The 24,342-nt window shown below is 42.0% G+C and overlaps 2 protein-coding genes across 2 annotated transcripts in view; one reads left to right on the top strand and one right to left on the bottom strand.

Moving 5' to 3' along the window:
* PHF3 (PHD finger protein 3) overlaps nucleotides 1–3,873 on the top strand; it is a gene marked incomplete at its 5' end in the record, with an annotated part of 31,048 nt that extends 27,175 nt beyond the window's left edge. The window contains one exon of the mRNA XM_084261215.1: nucleotides 813–3,873. Within this exon, the coding sequence (XP_084117341.1) occupies nucleotides 813–2,989 (2,177 nt within the window). The 3' untranslated portion in view covers nucleotides 2,990–3,873. The remainder of the gene's footprint in view (nucleotides 1–812) is intronic.
* Nucleotides 3,874–6,894: 3,021 nt separating this feature from the next.
* The window catches only part of EYS (eyes shut homolog), a gene marked incomplete at both ends in the record, with an annotated part of 784,773 nt that continues 767,325 nt past the window's right edge, over nucleotides 6,895–24,342 (bottom strand). Inside the window, 2 exons of the mRNA XM_084261159.1 lie at nucleotides 6,895–8,084; nucleotides 16,939–17,100. Of these exons, the coding sequence (XP_084117285.1) occupies nucleotides 6,895–8,084; nucleotides 16,939–17,100 (1,352 nt within the window). The remainder of the gene's footprint in view (nucleotides 8,085–16,938; nucleotides 17,101–24,342) is intronic.

Below are 24,342 nucleotides of genomic sequence, written 5' to 3'. Positions count from 1 at the left end.
GTCAAACTTCAAAATAGTATTTTTCATTCCTTTTCTCTCAAGCGTTCTAAACTTCCTTAAAGAAAAAAAGGCCTGGAAACTTTAAATACGAGACAGGCAAGGAAGAAAGAGGGAAAGCTTTTAATTATTCTGCTTCAACCTAAGCTATTTTTTATCAACTTATAAAAATTTGTGGTTGATTTTTTTCTTTTGAGATAGGCAGGGCTAACACAAACAGAGGATGAGCTACAACTTGTAATTTTTTTGCAAGAACCTAAATTATACATTAAAAAAATACATAGTGAATTTTGAATCTAATAGTATTCCTTGAAGCACAGTGCCTTCCTGGAGGGAGGGAAGCATTTTGGACAGTCACTCTTAGTGAACCTCTGATTGGTATGTCTAACACAAACTAATGAAGAAACTGTGTTTCAAATGTGCTGCTCACTCCTCTTTATTTTTGTCCTCTTGTGCTTTTCTGCCGCTGTGGAGAGGCCGTAGCTATGTTAGAGTAACATGATGTTTACTTTCTGTGCTTGCTCTGATGTGTCTAGGTGTCCTACGTAACTGTCTCATACTCTCTATTTGGAAACTGTTGTGGGTGACACAGTGCTTAAAAAAAATCCGAAATATATTTCTAGCAGAAAAAGTACAACTTCAAGCATTGTAAATGAAAATTGCTTTAAGTGCTGCTTCTTGTGTTTAATGGTGGAAGTTTCAAATGTCTTAAACCAGATACTTCCTATGATGTAAGATTATGGGGGTTATTTCTGTTAAAAAGATTGCCTTAACCATAACATGAGATGATAAATTGCTGTTACAATTTTGTGCAGGGATTGAAATACATCGACCAAACTTGTTACTGGGATTGATAATTCGCCAGAAAATGAAGAGGCAGATCACTGCTGTTTCAAGCGTTACTAGTAGCTTTGTGGATGAAGCTTCTGAAAGTACCGTGAGTAACCTCCCACCAGAGAAGAAAAGCAAGCCAAGCAAACCTGAAGTCTCCCATCATGAGTTGGCACTAGAAGAAGAGGAGGAAAATGATTTTTTTAATTCCTTCACAGCCGTGCTACACAAGCAGAGAAATAAGCCTCAGCAATCTAATATAGAAGATGCTCCAGCAGTTATTGAACCGTTGGTGGAAAGTAGCAAGCATGAACCACCGAAGCCTCTCAGATTTCTTCCTGGAGTCCTGGTTGGATGGGAAAATCAACCTTCTACTCTGGAGCTGGCAAATAAACCATTGCCAGTGGATGATATTCTTCAAAGCCTGTTGGGTACGACAGGGCAGGTATATGAACACGGCAAGTCAGAAGCGAGTCCCAGTGAAGACATACCATTATTAAATGAACAAGCAACCTCGAAAGAAGAAAACATGGATGTTGCTGAGGTAACTCCTGAAGTTAGTGAAGCGAAGACCGGTTCAGATGATCCACGGGAATCCACCAACGTGATGGCAGCGGCAGATGCAGCAGCCGGAAGGACTTTGAGTTCTGGAAGAAGTGCTGGATCTGTGGTAGGGCTGAGCCTTAAGGGAAAGCCTCCAGACGTCTCCACTGAAGCATTTTTAGCAAATTTATCTGCTCAGTCACAGAATAAAGAAACTGAAGAAAGTAAAGAAAATGACCCAAAGCGGCAGTTACCTGACAGGGATACTGTTACGCAGGAAGTTAGAAGGACCACAAATTCCAGCTTTTCTTCCTCATCAAGTGCAGGGAAAAAACCCAACGAGAACAGCGTTAACGCAGGTTCCGCTGAAGGCACCACCGCGAATACCTCTAAACCACCACCCTTTATTAACCTGAAGAGAGACCCACGGCAGGCAGCTGGGCGAAGCCAGCAGGCGAATGCTTCGGAGAGCAAGGAAGGGGACGGCAGCAAAAGCGAAGACCGACAGAACGCTTCAGGAGGCGATTCGACGGAGCCCGAGAATAAACAGTCCTCTGGAGAGACGGGCGTGAGCTTGTATCCAGGCGATGCGCAGACAAACGAGTCTCCGTACGGCTCAGCTGCAGCAAAAGCCGATAGCACAGGCCCGTCGCAAGCGGAAGACACCAAACACTCACCAGAAGATGTGCTGATGCAAAACATTGAAACGCTGAACTCATTTAGAAGAGGACCAGCAGCAGCTTCATCTCACTTTGAAACCGAAAACTCTTCTCGTTCTGAATTAATTTCTAAAGGTCCAAGCCCTGTTACAGGTGGCAGCTTTTCATCTGTTAGACCTCCGCAGCAGAATTTTCAGCATCCTAAATCTAATCCACCCGGATTTCAGTTTCAGGCTCCCGCACCTCATAACTTCCCTCCACAAAACAACCCCATGTTTGGATTTTCTCCTCATTTACCACCTCCACTTCTTCCTCCTCCGGGCTTTGGCTTTCCTCAAAACCCTATGATGCCATGGCCAACAGTAGCTCATATATCAGGTCAGCCACCGCACTATGCTGGACCCATTGCGCAAGGGCTAGCAGTGGCTCACAAACAATCCAGGTTCTTGGGGCCAGAAAATTTTTTTCAGAGTAAAGACAGTAGGAGACCGGAACGCCGCCACAGCGATCCTTGGGGCAGACAAGAGCAGCATTTGGAGAGGGGGTTCAGTAGAGGAAAAAATGATCAACATAGACAAAGATTTTACAGTGAATCCCATCACCAAAAGAAAGACAGGCACGAAAAGGAGTGGAACAATGAAAAATACTGGGAGCAAGATTCTGAAAGAAACAGACGCAGAGACCGAAATCAGGACAAAGAGAGAGAGAGAAAGAGTAGAGAGGAAGGACAGAGAGACAAAGAAAGATTGCGATCGCCACACAGTGACAGGGCTGCTGATGGCAAAAGCCCCAGAGAGACTAGAAATCCAGAAAAAAAAACGGAGAAGCCTAAAAGTGAAGAACAGGCTGACAAAGATAAGGAGAGGGAGAAAAGCAAAGAGAAGCATAGAGAACGGGAGAGTGAAAAGAACAGAGAGAGACATAGGGACCACAGTGACAGAACTAAAAGCAAAAGGTAAAAATATGCAGGCAGTCTTTCAGAATCCTATTTAAATAAACTGTTAGATTAATGTCCTGAAACTTTGTACAAAAACAACAAAAAAAAAGCCTGCTAGGATTGTGCCATCTTTTTTATTCAGTGTTGGTGTTTTGCAGAAACAAGTCTGTGTTTTGGTACCAGTCGATGTACCAATACTCATCCTTCTTTTCATTATACCAACTCTATCGCTTAGAAGTAGGAGTTTAATATTTTTAAAGATTTTACATTGCTGTATATTCAAAATTTTAAAGATTTCTTTTATTAATATGCAATAAAAGCATAGAAATTTTTCTTAGCTGATGAAGTTGGCTTTAGTCAAGTCTGCAATATAGTCGCTGCCTTTGGTAATTTGTGCTCTCTTCTGTTTTAAGATGCTCTGGTAATTTTAAAGGTGAATTTCATACAGTAACCTTTTTAAATGGCACTGTTTTTAAAGGCCAGCAGCACCTCGGAATCCACATGTTACAAGGAAGTACGTTATGCTCAGTGGTGTGAAGATTTTGGGTTTTGGTTTGTTTTTTTAAATTATCCACTAGTACAATAAAATAACTCAAGTGTATTTCGTTAGTTTTTCAAGTATTTCCTAAGCATCTGAAGCAGTTTGTGACCAGAAATTGAAAGGCTGAGCTGCTCGAATGTTATTGCTTTAAAAACTGCACTTGTTTTAATAAGAAAGCATTTTTAACCTCAATTCTTGGAAATATGATTTGTAGTAGTAAATTCATTTCTCCCACCTTTTTCCGTGCTTCAAAACTTGAATACCTAAGCTTGTACATTACTTTGTGTTTTGCTATCCTTTTTACTGTAAAATGTAAATATTTTAAGGGATATTTTGATTCTAAAATGATAAAACTTTCTCACATACCCTGTGTGTTTGATTTCATAGGTGTGAAACTGCAGGCTGAATGAACGTAGCAGGCAGAGTTAGGGATGCCACAGTTGTACTCTTCGTGGCTCAGTTGGTGGGTTTTGGGGGTGAAGTGTGGGGGGTGAGGGGCAGAAGGTCGTTTGTACCATTGGGACTTCTCATAAATGACTATTTTGTAATCCATTGATGCAAAACAAAAGGGGGGGGAAGGGAAACCTGCAAACAAAACTAAAATCTCCTGCGCTTACAGTTCTTAAACTGGTTGTTTCTTGTGTCTGCTGGAAGCAGCCACCATGTAACAGTGTTCCTCCATGTAAAGAAAAAGTTTATTGTTCTGGTTCTCAGTGATTTGTTTCTCACTTTGAGTACATGACCTTATGTACTGATGTAGCATTTTGCACTTTGCTGTAGAAAATCCTCTTCTCTCCAGTTTAACACCACGTTGTTTTAATTATAAAATACATTTTAAGGTATGATTTCATTGGATACCGTGCAGGCAGCTTTGTGGTCAGATTGACTAAAATTAAAACTCTTGCACTGAAGAAAGGAGGCAGTAGACTTTTATTAAGTAACGTTTCTGAGACTCACAAATAGCAAAATCCTCAGTTTGTTAGTAACTAGAAGCAATATTTAAACTTTTAACTTCCACAGCATGATAACACGATGTGACTAAATCAGTTGCTTCCCAATTAACTCCATGGTCTGTACGGCAGTAGCGCCACTGGTTACATCGGGCAGTGTTACCCGTGTGTTGTGGTGTTTCAGTATTTACACTGGGGGTCTTTAGACGTGGACATGCACCAGCACATCCTTCTGGCTTTTGAGTAAGCTTCAAGTTGGCAGCTCTGCTCATAGAGATTTTCTTTTGACCTCTTCAAAACAGCCTGTTCCCAGTCCACCTGCGATCCCTCTCTCACATTCAGGTCCATTTGTGCTCTAAAAATAAATGAGGACCAATGAAAATTGCAACTGTCTGTACGGAAGGGATGGGAATGCTTTCTCCCAGAACTACAGGAAATAACTTGTTTGGAAGGAGTATGTAAGCATTCACTACCTGCCTGTCATACGTAGGACAGAGAGCCACAGTATAACAGCTTTTGAGGGAGAGTTTTGTTAAGAATTTAAATTAACAAGCAGAGACAGTTTCCAGGATTTGGCCCTAGGCTCTGAGTTAGTGCATTGGGAATAAATCCTGCTACTAGAGGAATAAAGGATGCGGTCTTCTCTGTTGCCTTCAGTTACTCTCCTTCCACCACTGGTGTTAGCTGGAAGTGCTACAACTGCTTGTTACTTGTTCTACACTGAATCACTGCTCAGACCACAAAAAGCGGTGCACACTGCTGAGGAACTGGCAGTACACCAGGATCCTCAGAGAACAGGATAAGCCCTAAATCCACCCCATGGACGTAAAAGGACTTCCCTAAGAGAAGCTGGAAGAGGAGGGGTAGCTGGAGCCTGCTCAGATGCCAAGTGACCTTCACGAGCTGCCTGTTGCGAAGAAATCGAGCTGATCACTTGAGGGCTCAGAGCAGCTGAAGAGGATAGAAAGAACATCACAGGGATGTTGACAGTTGCTCATTAAAACACTGTCATTCCCCCACCCCCTGAGTTACCTTCAAGCCACCTGTAACCGCCTTGGCAGTGTGTTCATTGCTATGTGCTAGTTATGGCTCTGTGGAAGCTCAGATGTGTCAGTAGTTCTACTGTGATCATTGTCTCTACACCATTTCTGCTTATAGGAAAAGGGAAAAAAGAAAAAAGTCAAATAGTTACTTTGGGGCAAAAAGCCACTGAACAGGTATATTCATAGAATTTCCATGCGGGGAGGTGATGGTTTATGATGTCCTTTGAGCAACACCAAAGTAAAAACAAAACAAAAGAGCAAAGCTAGGAATTGTTCACTATTATTTTTATTTAAGTATTTTACTTACACAGTAAGCCTAGGAGTCAAGTGAGAAATGTAGATACATTCTAATTTATGACAGTAACTTGATTATTCTGGTTTTAGTGCTCACTGAAGTGTAGGATACTACTGGGCTTTTTCAGAAGGAACAGAGTTTCTGCATCTATATAGAACCTTTTGAGACTATAAAGCCATGAAAAATATAGATACGGAAATTCAGTTTACTGCATCCAAAGCTGTTGTCCAGTGCAATTTCAAAGTCTCAGCCACACAAGCCAGAAGGGTCCAGCCTAAAGCAAAGCAGTTGTTGGGCTTTGCAGTTTTTCAGCTGTAAGGAACGAAGTTCCTGGTAGGCCAACTGCAGCCTTCCCCCCGCTCCAAACAGAAAGTTCTAATGGGCTCAAACAGGGGAGATCTCTGCTGGAGCAGACCGGCAGGTACATTTCTACGTCTGTTCAGTGGTGAAGTAAAATAACCTTTCCTGCTTTTCAAGTCATTCTCTGAGTGCTGTATTTTAGTGTGGAGATAGGCTGAAGTTCTCACCTTTCACACAACTGTGTGTGCAGCAGACAGAGCCAGAGGCTGGGGAGAGTAATGTCGTGACCTGAAGAGTCTTTGTGGACTTGAGTCATTGCAGATGTTACAACTGTAAAAATTCTTACTGCAGTAAACATGTGGGTTCTACCTGTCTTTACACTTGTGATCTTAGTACTACAGAATTGTAAAAGAAAACCTCCACATTCTAATAAAATTAATTTTACGGTTTTGGGGAAACAGGTACGTTGGTTGCTCTCAAAAAGTGAGGAACAAAACTGGAGTGACACTGGCTTTATAAGCCGGTTACTCCCTATTTGCCTACACAGCTATTTCCAGCACAATAAAGAGAAAAAACACCTGCTGACTCATCCCTTAAAGTAAATACTAAAGAGTATGACATCTGATCATGGGTTTATATGCTATTACTACTTAACTTTAAGAAAAGGAATTTGGGACAGTTTTATGATGTGCCTTCTTATGGTGTTTGCTGAGTCTTACCCTGCCAGCCAGCACAAGGAACTGGAGGGAAAGAAAATCCATCACTTTTTTTTTTAAAAAGTCATAAACAATTTTTTTATTAGTTTCCATTGTATACATTGTACCCTTCTGCTCTCATTAGCTGAATCTTCTTAGAATCTTGGAAGAGCACAACATCTTTAATTTTTCCAATGAATTCCTTCTGAAAAAGGCCCATGGTGACTGTATTGACTTTCCTACCAATTTCAAACCCACCGAAATAACAAATGCCACCGTAGTTTAAAGCAGTGTATTTTCTGTGTGGATCAATGTCTTCAAAAAGAATCAGCTCCTCATCAAAATATACCTTGATGCATGTTTGGTTTTGAACTACAGTAACAAAATGCCATCTTTCATCACAACAGGTGGAGTATTTGCTGTGAATTAGAGGAACAGAGATTCTTTCTCCGAGATTAATCACAACTTTCAGTGTTCCATTGGCAAGACCAATGCCAAGGAAGTCGTCATCTTCATTGTCCCCTCTTCCCATCCATACTATTAAGCCTTCTGTTTGACTGGTAGTGAAATTCAAAGCGATGCGGCTGTGCCGGAGATCTCTCTCTGGGTAGGTGGGGTCTGTGTATTTGATGTAGGAGCTGCCAGTGAACTGGGCTGTAAAGAATGTGATTTTGCTGTGGCAGTACTTACCTGCCCAGCCCAGTGGGCACACACACACATACGAGAACGACGTAGGCTGTGGAATACAGAGAGCTCGAGGCCCACACCGGTGCTGTGCGCAGTGAATGGACTGTTCACATCTCCTCCCTATCCACTCCTGGGGGCAAGAACAAGAAAAGCCCGAGTTCCCAACTTGACAGGTCCCATTATTTTTGCACACCGTGTACCCGCAGACTGTTCCATCGCAGTCGCCAACGTTGGCTCCACCTTTGGGGTCAGTCACAGTAAGCTTCAGTTCCTGGTTGTTAACAAGAACTTCTCGTATACAGCCGGTGAAACCCATGGGCTCGTTTTCTACTGCCACTGCATTAACGAGGTTTAAGGAGGACACCCCTCCAACAAAGAAATCGGTGTGGGCATCTAGTGCGTTCATTCCGGGACCAGCTTTCTGAGTAACGTTGATCCCATCCAGGTCCAGGTAACCTTCGTTACCAACTCTTCCTGCTTTGAGTGAGTGCCACGTGTTTCCATTCATGTGGACCTTATGCAAGGCCTGTAGGGTGACCGTCTTGTCTCCGAGGTTGTAGCGTAACTGTACAAACCCATTTGCTAATGATACACACAGGAAGTCACCTGTAAGAAAGGGCACAGAATTACTTCAGCTTGTTTGTAATGCTGAGGCTTCCCCGCCTGTGCTTCCCAGTTCAGCAACGCCCTTTCAGTAGTCTTACGCCTTCAGCATGTGTAACTCACCAAAGGCACTAAGGGAAACGTTTCCTCATGAGCTGCTTGGGGCCTTTTTTCTTTTATGTCTGCTTCAAAGCCCGACACTCTGAGAAGTTCTGCTTTGGTGCAGAGACTGTAACCGCGAGGTAGGAGGAACAACTGTTTGGCAGCCCAGAAAGGTGAGTTGGTGTTCCCACGGAAAAGAATCAGGTTTCAGCCACATTCTAAATGCCAGAATACAGACTGAAGGTCTGTCTGCACCAAACATGCTCTGCTTTCCCTGAAGTTGATATTTGCAACAGGGTTGTTCTGGGATTAGTAACATGACAGCTCTAGGAACAGGTAAGGTTTCTATTGTTCTAGAGGCTTCCACGTGGGGGTGTAAGGACGGACTTGTTCTGTCAGAGTTTCTGGCCTTAGGCGGTATGAAAGGAGAGAGAGAGAGAGAGAATAACTTAACTGCTTCAACCTGTGCTTGGAAGCAGGAAGAGGAAAGGCTGGGAAAGGTCAGGAAGCAGGCAGAGAGAGTCTAGTAGGGGAAGGCGACTGGCAGGCAGGAGAGGACAGCAGAAGAGTCCATACATTTTTTTTTTATAGTGCCTCTGGAAACGACCTAAGTCAGTGGTTTTATTTAAAGTAAATTTATCAGTTTAACTGAAAAATACACTCACTAAATTTTAATATAAGCTTTCTCTCCTTATAGTTGCCAGTAAAACTTGAGTTTCGTGCAGTATTTTACTAATGAAGTTGGAAAGATTCAGCAGGTGTATCTCATAGTAGAATGATGAAGTTTGCTTTCTTGGGGGGGTTTAATTTTTGATTATATCTAATCCCTGAATTAAATTGCCATTAGTGACGTTAAAAATGAATGGCTTCATTTACTGGAGACTGGAGAAAGGAACTAAAATTATACCTCTCTTTGCAGCAATTGTTCAGGTTCCCATTCAGGCAGGGTGGAGATGTAGAGCCACTAATACACCTTCCCTGCCCCAGACACCCACAGAAGAATGAGAAGGTTCTTCCTTCTTTCATCTGCAGTCCAGTGATGGCAGCCTGCCAGTTCCAGCTGTGATGAGCTGCATCTCTGGCTGCCCAGGGAAGCATTCTTTTGGAGTACCTTGTTTGTTTCTAGTTCTCCCTCTGCCCTGGAAAAGTGTGCAGTTCTCTTCACTCATGGTTTCTCTTGCTTGGTGAGGTTTAAGCTTGTGTGAGTCTTCAATGCATAGTTTGAATGGACCCATCTCACTTGTTTGAGCAAGACATGCATGAGACAAGTGCTCATTTTTTGCTGTCTAGGAAGAACAAAAACATCTGGCCAGGGTTGCTTGCTCATCTGTCTTGTCATCTAGAGCTGGAGAAGCTGGAACTTCTCCAAGACTTCCAGGCCTGCAGGGAAGTTTCTTGATAGCTTTGCCCATTTGACAGTGATCTGTCTGAAGTGACGTTAGAGAACAGTACTTCAGTCATGTCTAGGAAGAGTGGACACAGCTTCAGCAGTTAGTCATCGTGTTTCTGACTCAAGCCTAATGTACTTGCAGTGAGTTCTGCAGTCTTATTTAGTCTTATTTACAGACCACGTCTGTGTTCCTGCATCTGTGATCTGCAGTGAGAAGAGGTGATGGCTGAGTACTCTGGATTATGTTCTGCCACAGATCTGAGGCCTCTCTTCAAACTGGAATAACTTTCTTTTCTGCTAGTTGTGAACAAAAAAACCTGAAACTTGCCAGTTTAAACTCTGCCTGAGTCTCTCTCAGTGCTCTCTTACTCCCCTGGTTAGACCCTCTCACATATCACTTGCCATTTTAGTCTTTGGCAAGAACAGCAGAGTGCTGAGATAAAATTTATGATGTGGATCTTGAGTCCAGGGTTCAGCTCCGCATTGCCCCATGAAGTTTATCATGCCATAGGTACCACTCCGGGACAGCTGGCTGAACACATTTTAGGACCCTAATGTAAGGTGCTGTGTACCCAGTGTCCATGAAACTTCCACTCAAAGTGAAGACTAATTATGGGCTTGTCTTTGTCCCTCTCACTTCAGCAGCCAGTGACTGCAATCTGCCCCGTCTCTGAGGGAGGGGTTACACTGCTGAAGCCTGTGCAGGCCTATGCCATCACAGGAACTGCATCACCACTGTAAACAAACTCTCACTACTGCATTTCTCCTCCCAGCAGTCTCAGAGTATGGGAGACCATGAAGCAAGGGGGTTTCACTGTGTCAGTGTGAGCACTACTCAGACCTGCCCCATACAGAACCATGGAATCACAAGGTTGGGAAAAACCTTCAAGATCATCGAGTCCAACCATACCCATCCTTTCTTAAACCATATCCCTCAGCACCTCATCTGCCTGTCTTTTAAATACACCCAGGAATGGTGACTCAACCCCCTTCCCTGGGCAGCCTGTTCCAATGCCCCATAACCCTTTTGGTGAAGAATTTTTTCCTAATGTCTAATCTGAACCTGCCCTGGTGCAGCTTAGTGCCATTTCCCCTCATCCTATCTCCTGTCACGGGCAAAGACACCAACACCCACCTCTCTACAACCTCCTTTCAGGTAACTGTAGGTGGTGATAAGGTCTCCCCTGAGCCTCTTCCAGGCTAAACAACCCCAGTTCACTCAGCTGCTCCTTCTACGGTTTGTTCTCCAGCCCCTTCCACCAGCCTGGCTGTCCTTCTATACGACCCTATCTGAGGCCAAAGACATTTCTGAGGAAGCTGGATTTTGTGTAGCTTGAAGGGGATGACATCCTGACATCCTCAGGTTTTTGGTGTGGGTTTTTTTTTTGTTGTGTTTTTTTTTTTTTTTTAATGGCCCAAATGCTAAAAGACCGTTCCCCTGCATTCTCAGGGGAAGGGCATTTTGTAGCACATGTTGCCTTAGGGAAGGAACCATTCTGGAGATAAAACAGGACCTTTACTTTCCAACCCTAGTTCAGGGTTTTTAACAAATGACTGATGGTCCAAGTGGCTCCACCTCAGGGTGGTAGTATGGAGTAGAGTCAATCCACCCTGAGGTGGAGCCACTTGTCAGCACTCCAAAACAGGTATCAGTGTTTCTTCAGCACTTTGAGGTTTTTTTCATTATGTGTGTGTGTCTCCTGTGGTCTCATACCGGATGTCAGCCTTCCCAGAAACCACAGCAACTCATGTCCTGAGCAGTCAGTTCCTAAAACTGGGAGTTAATGAAAAGTCTCCTGTAAGCACATCCAACTGCTACGGTGAGGTCTGGGTTATGCATGATGGTATATGCTTATATGACTTCTTTTGATGAATCCTGAATGCATTGCAAAGTTTTTCAGCTTGCTACTGCTCTTTATCAGTATCTAAGTCTGTAAGCAAGTTGGTCACAGTCACACAATCAAGTTTTAAGTTCTCCCAAATGGTGACAATGTCCTTCATGTTCAGCTTTTTTTTTCAGATGTGCAGGTATGACTGTGTATCCCTGTCTTGAGGGGATCATGCTTAAGCAGTATCAGGTCACCATGTTTTTATGCTCCCACAGGATGCTCATCTACTGCAATGTGTCAAAACTTTGGCTGGGAAGGCACAGGAGGAATGCAGCACTCCCTTTTGAGATGTCCTGCTCATGCCAGAAGCGTTACCATGTGTAACAACTGTGGAAGTGTTAAAATGTACACAGCTGTGTTGGGCAAAGATCTCTGCAGTTCCTGCCTTCACTAGCAAAGCTGCCTCAAGTTGATGTATTTCATAGGGGGGACCAAGTACAACACCAGAGGCCACTGGGCTGGCAGACATGGGCAGGGGGTTATCCTGGATGGTATTTTTAACATTTCTCTTTCAGAGACTCTTTCCTCCAGCGACACTCTGCCTACCCCGTGCTCTGTGTGTAGATGTATAAGACAAAGCATCTATTACCCATTAGAGCACCTGAATGCCCTCCTATGCAACACTCCAAATTGGCAGTAAGCCAAAGGAACTTCCAGATCATCCTTTCAAGTAACTCTGGGAGCAGCAGATGACACCTCCTAAGCTGTGCTGGTCACCTTTTCAGTGCTGTTGTCGTGTCACCAGTGATACAGAGATGCAAATTTCTCTAGAGGTTGCTTCAAACTCACTCAATAGTTCCTGATCCACCAAAGGTCTAGATACCTTCACAGGAATTAGTGAGATATCTGATGTTTGTCCTTTTCCTCATCCTGTGTCACAAAGCAGAAGCCTCAATGCTATGCTGGGGACAGTGGCTTTGATGAGCTCGATGCTTCAGCAGCTTCTGCAGGGTTGGTGTCTCAAGAGCTCTAGGAAATAGTTTGCTGGTTTCTTGGTTCCTTCAGGCATTTTTGAGCCTTGAGATGGTATTTCTTGTCTAGTAGGGGTTGAAATAGCTATGTCAGCCTCCTGCTGAATGGCTGAAGTGTAAGGCCAAGGAATATGATCCCTTCCACATAAGAGGAAACCTAACTGACCAATAGCTGTCCTTCCACAGTTGGATTCCTGAGCATTTCCAGGAGCCAGAATAAGGCCCAGGGCCAAGGAGAGAAAGCAAAGCAGGAAAGGGAGGGCTATAAATAGGTAGAGCAAGGGAAGGGGGACAGGGAGAAGAGATTAGCTTTATTCCTACCCTTCTGCAGCCTCCCTCAGCTTGATCTGTATCTTTTCATTGCCTTTCGGCATTTGTGAACCTTCAGTGTGTGTCTCTGCTCTGGTCTGTGTGCACACACAGCGTTAGCTATCAGGCAGCTGATAGGTTATGGCAGCTTGTTGCAGCTGTTGTAACTTGATCTTTTGCCTGGTGATGACCACAGACAGTGTCTCTAAATCTCTCAGACTATAAAAAAAGTCACTCTGGCAATAGGTAGATTCCAGCTTCTACTTGGAGCACCGTCCCAGAGCAGAAGGGCATTACTAGGATCCAGAACAACCCTGCAGAGTGATGTTTATACATCCATAAGAGGTGGGGTGGGGGGTGTGTGTGGGGGTATGTGTGTGTGATTATCTGTTTGCAGGTCACACCATTGAGCCCCACCTTTCAAAAGTGCTGCTGTCCTTGGTGAACACACCTTTTGTGCTGTCACCCAGGCATATTTCAGCAGCTAGAAGGAGCCACCTTCCTTTAGCAGCCTCATGTTGCTAGCCTCAGTTTTGGTCTGCTTGCTGGTGGCAAATGGTAGCAACAACACCTCATATGCAGCAGGTTTCAGGACAATGGGGATTCCTGTTCTCTCACACAGACAGCTGGCAGTTCTGCTTCCTACACAGCTAATTTAATCTGTACAACTGATCCCAAAACAGGTAACAAAGTAGAAATGATGTACCTGTTGGCTAATGAAATGTGGCTGCCAAGAGAGAAGACTTAACTCTTGAGTTTGTGTTTTAAAATGGGTGGATAATCAACTTGTTTCTGATGGGGAAAAACCACTCCTCCCTGTGGTTATTTTGGGAAGTCTGAGTATTTCCAAAAGGTTTTAGTCCAATTCTGTGACTCAGTTGTCATCATAAACAGTGCCTGAGTAAACCATGCAGACATCACACACCTGTACTGGTTAGTTCCATGCTTTAAGTTTTTGAACTGAAATGCCTTAAATATCATGAATTACCATTTTGAGGTGTTTTAGACCAAACAGCTAACATAATCCTGTTAAACACAGCCAGAGCACTTGGGCTGCAAACGTGGAGTATTAAATTTAGCGTGAGTCATCTCATTCTGTTTATTAACCCGACTTCCTTCTTAGTCACCCAGCAGAACTGTTCTTTCTCATCTCATCAGGGAGCAAACCTTTCCATCACCCTGCCCTGAACTCCGGGATAGTGCAGGCAGTGTGCAGCATATTCCACCTTCATCAACGACACAAAGCTTCAGTAATGCTATGACTCAACGACAAAGTGCTGCTCCTTACTGCCCTCTACCCGGAGTGCCGAGGCCTTCGAGCATGTAGAGCAGTCGCTATGTACATGGACCGAATTCTACATTGTTCAGGCAGTTGATGGGCACCCAGCAAACCCTGTCTGAATTAAAGGTTGTTCATTCAGAGGTGCTCTCACACTTTAATACCCAGAAGTAGGAAACACTGCACATGAGACAATGCAAAGTGGGCTGGCCTTCTGCTGACACTGCGGAGCTGCACGGGAAGGCTGTGAGACAGGACAAAGGGCAACGGCTGCAAGTTGGAGCACAGGAAGTTCCGCACCAACATGCGGAAGAACTTTTTTACAGTGAGGATGACAGAGCCCTGGGACAGGCTGCCCAGGGAGGTGGTGGAGTCTCCTTCTCTGGAGATATTCAAGACCCGTCTGGATGCCTATCTGAGTGATATGTCCTAGGGAGCTGCTTTGGCAGGGGGGTTGGACCCGATGATCTCTGGAGGTTCCTTCCAACGCCTACGATTCTGTGAAGGCTCTATTATTTGCAGAGACCTTGCACAGAAGCAGTGCATGCAACTACATCTCTCCATTTTTACCTCATTGACAAAAAAGCAAATAACTGGGTGTGGGGAGGTGGGAAGTCCCCTTGTCATTCTATCTGAACTACAATATGCATACACAGCTCCCTTGTTGGGTTTTTTCCCTGACTTCTTAATATAGGTAGCCGCACCAATTTTGCCAAATGTTTAAGGTTGTTTTCCTAGGGCCTGCAGAACTAAGTGCTACCAGTCTTCAAGTTCCTGTTCAGAAACAACTGACAAAGCAAGAAAAATGGTAGCTGACAAAAGTATAGGATCTGAAGATTCATAGGATGCTTTCCATTTGCTACCACTTTGGCAGGTGTTTAAATATGTGTACTGAGATGATCACACTGTTAAGAGGTGTGGAGGCTAAAGCCAGCTTATTAACTTCTGAGTAAGGAGACCAGCCCCCTACCTACCCTTTCTGTGTACAATGGTCTTTGCAAAGAACAGAGCAAGAAGGAAACGCTTCAGCAGATCTCTCATGTTTCTTCACCTACTAAAGAGCTCTCTTTTTTAAAAGATGGGGGGTTCTTTTGGTGGGAGCATGCCCCTGAAGGCGAAGTTCCAGTGTAGCGTTTACATTGGTGACAAGCCAAGCCAATGCATAACCGTGCCACTGTGAGATGCTGCAACTCAGTATCATTGCTAAATTAGCTGCACAGTCACAGCTCATTTCTTCTAAAAAACCCAAACCAGCACTGACTAGTGAGGAAAAAAATGTTCTAATTATTTCCTATTAAAAAGGAATCTTAAAAAAAAAACAACCCTGTGATTTTGGCAATGCATTTATTAAATCTTACATAACTGTAAAAGAAAAGGCTTTATATAAAGTGTTTTCTAAACTAATCCTCAACAGAAAGCCCTTTCACATCTGCTGGCTGCTAAGAATATTTCTCAGTCTTTCATCAGTCTAATTCTGCCTGGATTTGGCAGGATTATATGAAGGCAAATATGAAGAGCCAGGTGATTGGCTTTTCTTAAATCTTTCAAAACTTCAGGACAGTGGAAACGGAAGTAAGAAATTTGCAAAGAAATTAAATTACTCCATAGAAGATGTTTTTTGCTTTGAAATGCAATCAATATAATTCTAGAAAGTGATTTAAAGAAAGTATTCCTTCCTGTGCAAATTAAACATTCATGAATGGCAACAGAATGAGGGCACGCTCATGCTAAATCACTTTTGACCCAAGTTAAAGAGACTTAGCACACTCTTTGATGCTTCCAGAGAGATGTTTAATTTCTTTACATGCTAGCTGCTTCCATGACCTCTGACTATTCTTTTGAGAGAAAACCTTTTTTTCTTTCTATTTTTCATGGTCCATGTAATACTTTAGTTTATACAAGGGAAAACGATTCACTGAGAACCTGAGAATTTGATCTCTAAGTGACAGAATTATAAAACATTCATTGTAGAAGATAGAGTTCTTTGCAAATAAATGTATTTGTATTACAGATGTGCTATATATTTTTATTTGAAGCTGCTTCTCTGTATCTGGTTGTACTCAGAACAAGGCAAACAGAAGGTGCCAGCAGTGTATGATGTATTACCAGTCTCAACCTAACAGAAGAAGCCTGTTAAAACACCTGGGTTTAGGATAAGGAGGTGGTAAATTGGGCATTTGTGTGTTTATATTCATGTGTGGCTAAGCATGTTTACTGAAATGTCTCAGAGCTTTAGGCTTTGAACATGGGAACCTAAAATTACATGACAAATAGTTAAGTGCTTTTTTGTCATACAAAGGCTTATTTTGGTGTAACATACTACTCAATATGAGTGGAAAATCTGCTCTAGGATCATGTTATGAGTGGTACGCAATGCTTCTGTTTTAAATTGTGCAAGACACCACATAAATGCACCATAAAAATGAATGGAGTGTGTTAATAAAGTAATTAGAAAAAAATAAGACTAGATTTTAAATTGTATTTACATTGGTTTGAAAATTACGTTTTCTTGCCATAAAGTTTTAGGAATGTTCACTTTTACTTAACTTGTTTGAACAGTTTTTATACTGCCTTATTTTTGGTCATTTTAATATCACTGGGCCAGACCCCCAGACTGTGAATCCTAGTGCAGCAGCACTGAAACCGTGGGAGCAGTGTTCATAAATGTCTGGCTACAGTTACTTTTCAGGGAATAATGGTTTCCTGAACCACTTCATTAAATATTTTCTACCTTTGGACCAATCCAAATTTTTGTTATGCATGTTTTTCCTTAGGAACTTCAGTATTCCCAGTTCAAAATCCAGTCAACATGGCCAGTGAGTTAGAGAGAGACTGAATGCTCACATCACTTCAATATATTGTCTTTTTCAAAAAAAATACCTGGATGCACGATGCCAGCAAGCTGGAGTATCCTTACCTGACTGAGCACCCAAATGCTGTGCAGTGTAGAACAGGATACCATCTGGAGATAGAGGCTGAAACTGTAGTTTGATATGGGTCTTATGCCGGATATAAAAGGGTGCAAATGACATCCAGGATGATTCGTTACCTCTGAAAGATGCATCACTAATGGAAATATCTGAAAAATACAAGAGGAAATGTATTCTGAAAAATATTTTGAGAGGACTGCATTATTATGGCACCAGTTGTCTACGGTTATTTTGTATAGTTCATAAATGCTGTACATAATACTCCCAATTCTTCCCTTTCCAAAGACTAAAAATAACCTAGACAGAGAATAAAAGTTTGAGAATAGCAAATCAATGCCATTTTGTCTTCTGTGTGCCTTGCTTTTACTAACAATCAAGCCTGTGTTTGTAATGCAAAATAAATGTGATGTTGTTAGTGTTCATTTCTAAATAAATGTAAGTGTAAATTTGACATTGTTTTAAAAAAACAAATGCAAAATACTTTAGCAGGAGTCAGAATAAATATTTATTTCTTCACCATACAGATGAAGACCTTAGTGGAGGAACTGCTTAGTCCTAAGAATGTATATTTTGAGTGGAATGTGTTCATTAACTGCTGCTGAAATTTGTTTTTAGGATAATCACACTGAGATGATCATAATTCAAACTGGCCTACCCTGTACTGAAACAGAACACTTTCACACCATTAGAGTGAAGATACACTGTATGCTTTTTAGCTATCCACAACTTCATCAGTCTGTTTTACCACTTCTCTCAGTGCTAATTGTTCGTGTACCCTTAAGAAATCAGGCTGGTTAAATATCCTTCTGGCAACTGATAAATGATTCTACTTTTCTATGCTCTTATGTCACTTGAAACTGTTTCAAATTTTTACCATTATAATGACATGACATGTCTGAGATATAATTATGTTAGTTATTAGCTAATTCGTAATAGTGTGGTTGGTTGTCTGGAATAAGCCAAGCTGTGTACATGTGTGGGGTACATTTAGACCTGCGTGTGATAAGCCCTTTTTACTACTTAGTTAGCAGCAGCACTAAATGCTTGAACTGTAAGTGCTGCCCACCCCCTCACTTTTCAGTTTCAGCTGAAGCCAGGCTGTTTCTCTGCTAAGAGGCCAACATCGTCCTTCATTTTTGTGCTCCCACTTTCATAGTTTTGTAGTAATTTGCTTCTGAGAGGGTGGTCAGGCCCTGGACAGGCTCCCCAGGGAAGTGGTCACAGCACCGAGCTTGGGTGAGTCAAGAAGCGTCTGGACAATGCGTTCAGTCCCATGCTCTGACCTGGCTGGTTCTGTGTGGAGCCAGGAGTTGGACTTGATGATCCTTACAGATCCCCTCCAACCCAGGATATTCTGTGATTCTATGATTCAGTCAAATATACACCCACGCAGTTCTAGGGAACTGTGTGCTACCCTTCTGCACTCAGGTTTTCTGCACAGGGTCGGCTCCTGAACCCTCTCACCATCCAGCCGCACCCTGAATCGCCGGTTGCAGCTGGGCCCTGGTTCCCAGTGTGGGATGCAGCCAGCAGGCCGCACGGCTCGCTCTGCCACAGCACCTCTCTCGGAATAGGCTTCAAGGCGTTTCTGGTGGACTGTGTCCAGCAGACAGGTGCACCAGTTTACAGGACCCAGCATAATCACTTGAGGATGCCTCCTGAATGGGTATTAACAGTACAGCTGGCCTCCTGGGTCATTTCCCCCACAAGATTACAGTTAGTTCTTCTGAGGAAGGTACAAGGATTTAACCTCACAAATTCTCAGTAAATCTAAAAATGAGTTTTAATCTCTGGAATATCAGTTCTAATGGATTTATGAAATTACTGAGTGATCAGAATCAGGCTTTTGATGAGCTGCTATTCAACCTATGTGTATATTCTCATGCAAACACATTACATTAATGAATCATTCCCATCCTAAGCATGGTAATAGCTGTTACGGTATGAAGGCTAGGCCGTGTCTGTGGCAATAGGTATTACATGATATCAGAAATTGGAAGTTCCTTGCATCTATACTTAAAAGGTGACAGAAGTAAAAATAGGTTTAAAACTAGCAATTACCCAAGATAAATAGTAGTAGAACTTGCTAAACAGATCAGATGATGTAATTTATACCACTAGAACATATAAACTTCATCAGGTACAAAAGGAAAAATAATTCTTACTAGTTTTCATATGGATTTTTAGGTGCTTGTATGTTTTTCAGTAGGTAGGAGACAGTGGTCTCCATTAGTAGCTAAAGATGTAAGCCCTATTCTGTTGTCTTCATATTTAAAAATCAATCAGAAGTAAGAATTTGTTCTGTACACAGACATTTTTGCTTCATGGGTCATGTGGCAGTCAGCACTCTCTTAGCAAATTTTTGCACAGCAAGACTTACATATGGGGGAACTGTGCCACAGCAGTTGATCTTGTATTAAAATAGGCTGCTGCTTAAAAGGTCACACCAGGTGAAGTGTACAGTGAGGCATGTGAAATTCTCCCTTTCAGATTCAGATTCATTTTGTCACTGTAGTTAGTTCTTTACTGCGTGTGAAGGAAGCATGGACAATGACTAGCAAGATGTTCAGCTGTAGCAGGACTGAAATGTTGGAAGGTTTATGAAAGGGAGATTGCTGTGGTAAAAAGCCTTGGAGCAGAGAGAGAGAACAAGAGTTAAAAAAAGGTGATTTTTTTTTTATAGTTGTTTTTTATGTCACAATGCCTTAGAAAAGAAGTATTATCCTGATTTATAGATATCAGATAAAATACTCTATTTAATATCTTTCATTCTGAAACTTCCATGATGTAAATATTTTATTCTCATTTTGCTAAAAAGGCGGTTTTATTCCCAACAAATATATTTTAAGAAATGTCAGAAAGCAACATATTTTGCCACAACACAGCAGGACTAACTACAGGAAGTACAAGAATTACTTCTAATTTGCTTGTAAATTACCTGTAGATCCTGTAAGCACTGGTTATATCCATGGAAAAAAAACCTGACTTGAGAGACACATGGAAATGTGCACTCTTATCTCAGAGCAGAATGGTTTACCTCCCTTGCATTACAGAGGGACGACCGGTAGAAAATTTAAATTTTGCAAAATTACATCTACAGACAGACAAACTTTTGAGGTGAAGAATAAGAGAATTGAAGCTTTTTGATTTGCTTTTATGGCAGGTACCTGCAAAATTAACGTGTCATATGCCAGGGTACTTTACTGTTGTTTTCCTGGTAACATTTTTTCCCCACTGAAGAGAAGACAGAAAGAACCTTGGCTAAACTTGCCATGAAACATCCTGTGTTGACATACACTTACCCCAGAGAAACTCTTTGCTAAAACAAATGAGGTGAATGGATGCCTTTGCCAATCCTATAAGCTAAATTTGTAGGATTTGTGCTGTGTAAGTACTACATTACTCACTAGTGTTCAGCACTGTGTGGTGCATTGTAAGCACTACAGGCATTTAAGCAAACATTTCTGTTCTGCATCTGATTAATGACTCAGTTGTCTAAGCTGAACACTAGTATCTGTGAAGCTGTACATATCTGAATGATACCAAGAGAAACTAAATCCCTTTAGAACTGTTACATCTATGGGAACACAAAGTTTCTGCAAGTACTATTGCTGCAGTGTGCTTTTCTTTCCCTCTCCTACACATTAATCCCTCTCAGGTTCCTCCTACTGTCCTCATTTGACCAGCCTTGCAATGCTCACACATCCTGTTCAATGTCGTTATGAACAAAACTTTCTAGGTTATTCTCACAGCTCTGAGGCAGAAGCAGAAGTGCTTGTGCACGTCCCAGTCTACCTTCTGATGGCATTACATTTCTTCAAGCAGCTTGCTGCCTCACAACTTGCAGCCAGCCCTTTTTGCTATTTGGTGTGTCATGAAAACCTGAGATGGAAAAGTAACACAGTAAACATGAAAGCCTTGTGCTCCAACTCCAAGAAGGAAGCAGGGATGGGCTAGCCAGCAGGAATAGAGAGTTAGTATCCAAGTTGAAGAGGGATGGAATTAGGAGTCAAAACTCAGCAGGGTTGAAAACTGACAAGGGATGTAAAGGGAAACAAGAAGGGCTTCGAACAAGAAAGTAAACTGTGAAGCCACTACTCAAAGGAATGGGGACCTAGTGACAAAGGATATGGAAAAAGCCAGAAGTACTCACAGCTCATTTGTCACTTAGCAAAGGCTGATCAAGCCTCCCAAGCCCCTGGCAGTTCAGCCTGGGGAAGTGAAACATTACGTATGGCAGAGGAAGAATTTGGGAGCACATCAGCTGATCAGACATACGCATGGGCAGGGCACCAGCCAGGATGCATCCCTGAGTGGTGAGGGCGATGAGATGGCAAATATCACTGTGAGGCTGCTTGGCCTTTCAATAAGCTCTGAAAGGTCATGGCAATCACAGAAGTTCTTGATGACTTGGAGGAAGACAAAACATCACACTTTGGATGGATGGGTCAGTCTGTGATACTAACTAGCTATGCAAGTTTTCTTCTCTCAAGTTTTATTTTCCACCGAACTCTGTCACTTATCACCATAAACTGCCTCTCCTTACCACAAGCTGTACTTTTGTCTCAGTATTTGTTTTATTTTGGTGGTGTAAGAAGCCAGGCTTACTGTCAGGGAGCACTCAGTGCCCTGCCACTTTCAGGGCAACTCTTTAACAGTTCATGAGACCTGTCTGAAAGCTTCAAACTCCACAGTCAGAAACCTTCAGTGGTTTCGTTCCTTCACAGACAGAGCATGAGAAACTCCATTCCTTTTTTCATTTTGGAAAACAATGACAAATATGGCTGTATGGAAATCTTCGTCTTAGGATACAATTTGCTTGAAGTTGTAGCTCAGATATTACTGATATTTCATGGGCAATTTTTTCTTTGAGTAAATATTCTAAAAATTAAGGAACTAAGTAAAAAATTCACCTTATCTAAATGGAGGTGTATTTTCCTGTTTTGCACTTTTTATTTAATCTTTGAAGATCTAGCTATTCAGAACTTATAAATTAATTCATGTATAGCAAAAGAAAGTGTAGTTCAATTTCCCTTTTTAGTGCAGTAACAAGTAGAGCATGTTAACAAAAGTATCGATTATTAGCACAGCTCCAACAGAATGGTTAGAACAACATACTCATGAACATTGTAATTTTGCCAGACCTGCAGCCATTAGTAATGCTCATGGTCCCTAAAGAGGCCAGACTGAAGCAATCATTATTCTGAGCAACACTGGAACAAGAGATTACAGTTTTGTAAGTGAAGTCTACAGCTCTGTTTGGTTTTGTTGCAGAGGAATTGTAGTCTGTACTATTAGCTAATTAGAAACCTAATTAACTAAGAAGTAACATCTAGGAGCATATGGCTAAATCCCTAAAGAGATCTCTGGCTTTCCAAAGCCTAAAATATCTATTACTAGCCAACGTAAAAACAATAGACCTCAGCCTTCCAGTATGACACATTAAGATATGAGTGCCTAAGAATGAGTCATGTGAGACAGCAAATTGTAGTGGGAGCAGCTAAGAAACCCCAGTACTAGGCAATCAGGTAGACCAGAAATCTGAACCTGACTCTCCTACATCTGAAGATATGGATATAATTGCCAGGATATGGCTAAATTCCATTTCTTCTGTTAAATGAATATTTCAGTAAACAAACATTTCCTACAAGACTTTAGACAATAGAGGAAATAAAAGAAAACCTTACATACACAATCACTCAGTGGTTGTTATATTCTTTGATAATATGACAGGGGTTCAAGTATTTTCATCATGATAGTGAAAGTAAATGCTTAATTACCAGGCAATTAGGAAAAAGTGATACAAACAAAATCAACAAATATTTAATCCATGCCTGGCTTTGGTAGTAAGCTTATTCTAGGTACTTAAATCCTCTGAAGATGCTTTCAAGATGAAACCTGCACGAAGAAAATACCCAGTCTGAGATTCCCTCACTGGAACCATGTGTGCACTCCAAGCCCTCAGTTGTCAGAAGACATTGACCAGGACCCTGAGTATCTCAGTGCAGACTGACGAAGCAACTAGTGAAGAATTAAGTATCTAAAACTTTGTTAATCTAGTTGCAAGTTGAGACCTTCACTTACTCATATTTTGGACTGGATGTAGTCTGAGAACAGTGGACTGGCATATAAAAAAGCTGATATTCTGCATTGTGTTTATGACAGTAATTAAGTCAAGGAAATAGATTACTATAAAATTGGAGGGATTAATTTTGGCATTAAGACACTTCTATTTAGCTATCTACATACTTACTTATAGGCATGAAAATACCCATTATGGTCAACTATGACAAAAGAAAGGATTCAGTAACAGCAAACACAGGCCTTGCTGCAGATGGGAACTGGAAACTGTGAGGGATACATGGCAGCATGTAACCAGGTCCCATTTCCAGGCAAGTGAATAGCATCGCCATGTAACTCAGTCAACAGATCTCAAAAGAGATTCACCTTATCCTGAAGTAGCATCCTCCAAGGCTCCATTCAGTTTCCTAAATGTAGGTACCTACTGTTTTTTTTCCACAATCTCTATTGCCTTCATGTGCCATTCTAGAAACACACAGGTATCCAAAATGTCCTGTCCCATATCTGTGAACCCTGTCAGGATGCTTTTGGGTACAAGTTTGAATGCCAGGGCAAATCAAACAACACTAAGCACCTATATTTAGAAAAGCTTCCTACAGCTAAATAGCTTTCCTAACTCAGTATACTGACTAGATGGTCATTAACCATAATGGGAACTTATCTATTGCACTCACATGTAGATATGTAAATCTGTGCCTTGCTTTTAAAAACAGTTCTTACCCTTGACTCCTTTACACGGTTTCTAACTCCGAGCACCTTCCCAAAGTAAAGTGGCTAGCATATTTTAGCAAATCATTCATGCTCATAGAGGAAGTCTGAAAATAATTCCAGATCCATCCTACTAAGTGCTAGTTAGCTGGGTGTATCTTGTTCTCATTCAGTTGGGTAACTGGAGGGAATGGTAAGTGCGTGACTGATTTTTTACTGGGACTGCAGGTCACTCATGGCTGACTTGGTGTGGAGGGCATTACTGCTGCACTGCATATCAAGTGCTTCCTTTTGTCATGCATGACTTCCACTTGGGGTTATACACAATGGCCTATGTTCAAGTAGGCAACTCACTTCATTCTACTTGACATTTTGTATTATACAGAGAAACATTACAAATGCAGGTGTTCTTGTACAAACCACAACTATTGCTGCCTGGACTGTTACTGATAAATCTGAAAGATTAGAACGCTTTTTAGGCAAAACTTTAACAGCACCTTTAATCTTCTGGTACATGACTGCAGTAGCTACTATTTAAAGATTTTCTCATATTGCCTGAAGGTTTCAAAAAATACTAATGGAAACAAGAAGCTTGATGGGAC

This window comes from Gallinula chloropus, assembly GCF_964237585.1.
Source record: "Gallinula chloropus genome assembly, chromosome: 3".
NCBI classification, from domain to species: domain Eukaryota; kingdom Metazoa; phylum Chordata; class Aves; order Gruiformes; family Rallidae; genus Gallinula; species Gallinula chloropus.
Note: the sequence above shows the minus strand (reverse complement) of the source record. Positions and strands in the feature narration are given on the sequence as shown.